Below are 3,425 nucleotides of genomic sequence, written 5' to 3'. Positions count from 1 at the left end.
AATGTCAAGGCTTTTGTCAATAATTTTCGATCAACACAGCTTAATTCAACAGTTTATATATATCTTTAGAAAACCAATTTATATTTTCTCTTTGTACCCTTGTGGATTATTTTTACGTTAGAAAACTTTCAAATATCTTACGTTGTTTAATAATGTTCACGGACCACAATATTGAATTAAGCGAACTGAATGTATTTTTTAGTAATCAATTTGAATAATAAATTATATACTACATTTTAATCTTTTGTTTTCCTTGAGTCTTTCAAATGTTGTCTTAATTTTTCATTCGATAATCACCAAAAACTGCTAAAGCTATAACTTGATTTCAGATTGTAAAACCTAACAAAATTTATGGCTAAATCTATGTTTTAAAAAAAAAAAATGATATATGCTTGGGGGAGAAGAAGCAGACTATTAAAAATAATCCCGATGGAGAAAATTCGAAACTGGTTGGCTAATTTCTGTTGAAATCTAACTAGTTGTTTCGCCATCGCATATGTATCTGGTTCCATTTTTTATGGTATGTTATACATCCAAAGAAAAATCCATTTTATGCCTGCTTCAAAAAGCCTGTTCACAAAACCTGTAGAAAAACCAAAACTTCTCTCTTTGCACATCCACATTTGTCAGTTTGTTCGGATTCTCAATCAGTGAGAGTGCCGTGTCATAAAGCAGTTTAACACTTGCACTCTCGTTCAGCCAGAAAAAACCAAAAAACAATACGCGGTAAGATTTAATATAGAATCGTTGTTGAAACTGATTGTTCAATATAAGATGCAAACGTTTCACTATTGTCTTGTTCTACCTCCGGCCCCAATTCAATCCTTCGTCATGAATGTTCATTGACGTGTCTCTAACACCATCTACACCAGGGGCGGGGCTGTTGCCCGTGCTGGGGCCAGTGCCATTTGGGAATCCATGCCCCACAGGTGCACCGATGCAGGTGTAATTAGTATCCGGAGGAGGTGCTGCATAACTAGAATTGGAACCAGAGAGGGCATGGCCAACAAAGTAGTCATTCACCGGTGGTGAGGGATACTGCGAGTGAAAAGGGAGGAGACGTGACAGAGAAGTGTACATGTATGGTGGTGGTGGTGGTGCTGGAGGCTGGCCTGGTGGAGTTGGCGGCAAGAGTGTTGAAGAACCAGAATAAACCCTCGTAGGGTACATTGATCTGAATGGCATTGTTGCATCACCTATGCTGCCTGGAGGTTGATGAAACCCTCCATGTGGAATTGGTTGGCCACTGCCAAAATAACACACATTTTAATTAATAAAGAAACATAAGCAATTCAAGCTTAAACGTCAAGTAAAAGCCTAAGCATTTCTAAACATTAAACAAAAGCACACGGTGAAATGCATAAAAAGAAAGAAACAAAAAGAAAATTTGATAATTAGAGACGAAGTCTTAGGCATTTCAAGCACTTTGACAGAAAGACAGATGAAAGAATGCAGAAAAAGTGAGAAGGAAAAGAGGAAGAGAGGGGGGGGGGGTTGTGAGGGGGGCACATACCCTGGAAGATATCCTAGGTGATGTGCTCCTGGAGCTAAATCGTTAGAGAAGACCAGTTGACGAGCCTTGTTCAGTGTTTCTGTCTCCCTCTCTGAGGAACATACACAGAATTATTAATCAAATCATGCTACCAAGAATTTCAACAAAAAAGAAAGATCCTACAACATTTTTTTATGTGAGAAAACCAGATTGACATGACAATGCTTCAAAATAGGAAAAATCATTGGCCAGCAAATGTCTAGTCTTTCAATATTTTATAACTAACTTTACTGAAACTCATGCCCCAGCTACTACCTTTCTTGATCTTTGAAGAAGAAAGCTGAAAACCCATTTTCTTTTCATTTTTTTTCCTTTGTATCCTATGCATGCCTAAAGGAAAGAAAATGTAATTTTAAATGGTGAAATGAATCAAACTGAAAGGACTTGCCTTGGCGGTGGCGATTCATGTGTCCCCCAAGGGCTTGAGATTTGCAGAACTTGAGGGAACAAAACCTACACTCATGGACCTTACTGGAATCATCTTTTCCGTCCTTAACGCTGCTTTTCTTTTTTCTATAGCCTGCAGCTGGAAAAATGCCAATTAAAGCAATTTTGATGACCCTAAGTTTATACCTAAACTCAAACCCTAATTGCCCGGATCATAGATGAATATTCCAGCCACAATCTTTTCCTGTCTTGTCCTTTTATTGTCTAGGGTTTCGCATTGATACTCCAAAAGCCAAGAAACACTGCTTATTGAAAAAAAAAAAAAAGAAAAAGAAAAATCTTGGCAAAGGTGGAGTCCACTGTCCACATACAAAAAGGGTTTTTTTTTCTCTTGTTCTTGGAAATAATTTTGCAGAATTTTTTATTTTTTTAAAACGGTTCAACTCTAGTAGGCCTTCTAGCTTGGTAAAAGAAACAACCAAAAGAAGTATTATGAACTCTAAAACACAGTTAATAGCACTTAAGATAAATGGATATACCAGCAGATGAAGAGCTGTCATCATAAATCTCTTTACCATCTCTCGAGTAATCTTCAGGTAAGTTATTGAGATCTAATGGATTTTCCTCTGATCTCCTGGAAAAACACAAAAACAATTAAAGAGAGAAAGTTAAAGGAGATAGAAAAGAGTTAAAGAACAAGGATATAGTGAAGGAAATATGGTGCGTAACTGGGGGTGGGGGAGAGGGAGTTTGTGGGGTGAGACCTACATGGTACCCCGACAGAGAAAGACAGAAAAAATGTGGTGAAAAATCTTTCAGACGGAAGAGAACTAAAGCTTGAGAAATTATAAGACTTTGAGTTTGGGACTGAAATACAGAGAGGCTAGTTAAGTGATGGTGAAGAAAGGATAGCTTCAGTCTTTTTATATTTTATTTTTGCCTGCCCCACTCGAGAATTGAAAGCACATCACAGGACAGAGGCTCTCGTGACTTTAAAAAGTAGTGAACTGGGATAAACTTTGCCAACAAGTGCTTGCTAATGTCATTTGGTTAGTATTGGAAAGGAGAGAGAGAATAACAAGGACATGGCCTTTAGTTTTTGGCTTACTACGGTACATTGGTTTGTTTCCCTAGCTCAACTTGTAGATTAATATACAATGCCAAAACACATACAAATATCATTTATATATTTGCATATATATAGTAAAACTGGAACCTATTGAAGCTTTTAACTTTATGTAAATGTTGTATCATCAAATGTGCATCTCCCTTCATGCATATATAGCATTCATTAAATTGATCCTCAGCTAGGGTTTATGCTGTTTTATATAACTTGGAGGGCAGTGTAGATAAAATGAAGCCCTTAGAAGGGCATTCTGGAGATTGTGATCCTTAGGAAGCCTAAGGCCCATTGTAAAATGTACCATTGAAGTGTTTCTATCACTCTGTTAGTCGCTAACCAAGAAATTTCCAGCATTTTTTTTTT

At 37.1% G+C, this 3,425-nt stretch overlaps 1 protein-coding gene across 2 annotated transcripts; it reads right to left on the bottom strand.

Moving 5' to 3' along the window:
• Window positions 1–590: 590 nt before the first annotated feature.
• On the bottom strand, window positions 591–3,003 carry LOC111387744 (zinc finger protein JAGGED-like). Of its 2 annotated transcripts, none has more exons than XM_023012329.1 (5): window positions 2,708–3,003; window positions 2,479–2,573; window positions 1,941–2,072; window positions 1,514–1,604; window positions 591–1,246 (listed from the first exon to the last, which is right to left on the bottom strand). In XM_023012329.1, coding segments are annotated over exons 1-5 (765 nt in total). In that variant the 5' UTR covers window positions 2,710–3,003; the 3' UTR covers window positions 591–801. The 2 variants fall into 2 exon arrangements, with proteins under 2 accessions (XP_022868097.1, XP_022868096.1); XM_023012328.1 differs by having other exon boundaries at window positions 1,941–2,078; window positions 2,708–3,001.
• Window positions 3,004–3,425: the final 422 nt, after the last annotated feature.

This window comes from Olea europaea, unplaced genomic scaffold (genome assembly GCF_002742605.1).
Source record: "Olea europaea var. sylvestris unplaced genomic scaffold, O_europaea_v1 scaffold4227, whole genome shotgun sequence".
NCBI classification, from domain to species: domain Eukaryota; kingdom Viridiplantae; phylum Streptophyta; class Magnoliopsida; order Lamiales; family Oleaceae; genus Olea; species Olea europaea.
This window is presented reverse-complemented; position numbering and strand designations above follow the sequence as displayed.

Coding starts and splice junctions, on each gene's coding strand:
- LOC111387744 (XM_023012328.1), bottom strand. Junction 1,605..1,940: donor CATGAATCGCCACCGCCAAG/GCAAGTCCTTTC, acceptor TATGTTCCTCAG/AGAGGGAGACAGAAACACTG. Junction 1,247..1,513: donor CACCTAGGATATCTTCCAGG/GTATGTGCCCCC, acceptor TTATTTTGGCAG/TGGCCAACCAATTCCACATG.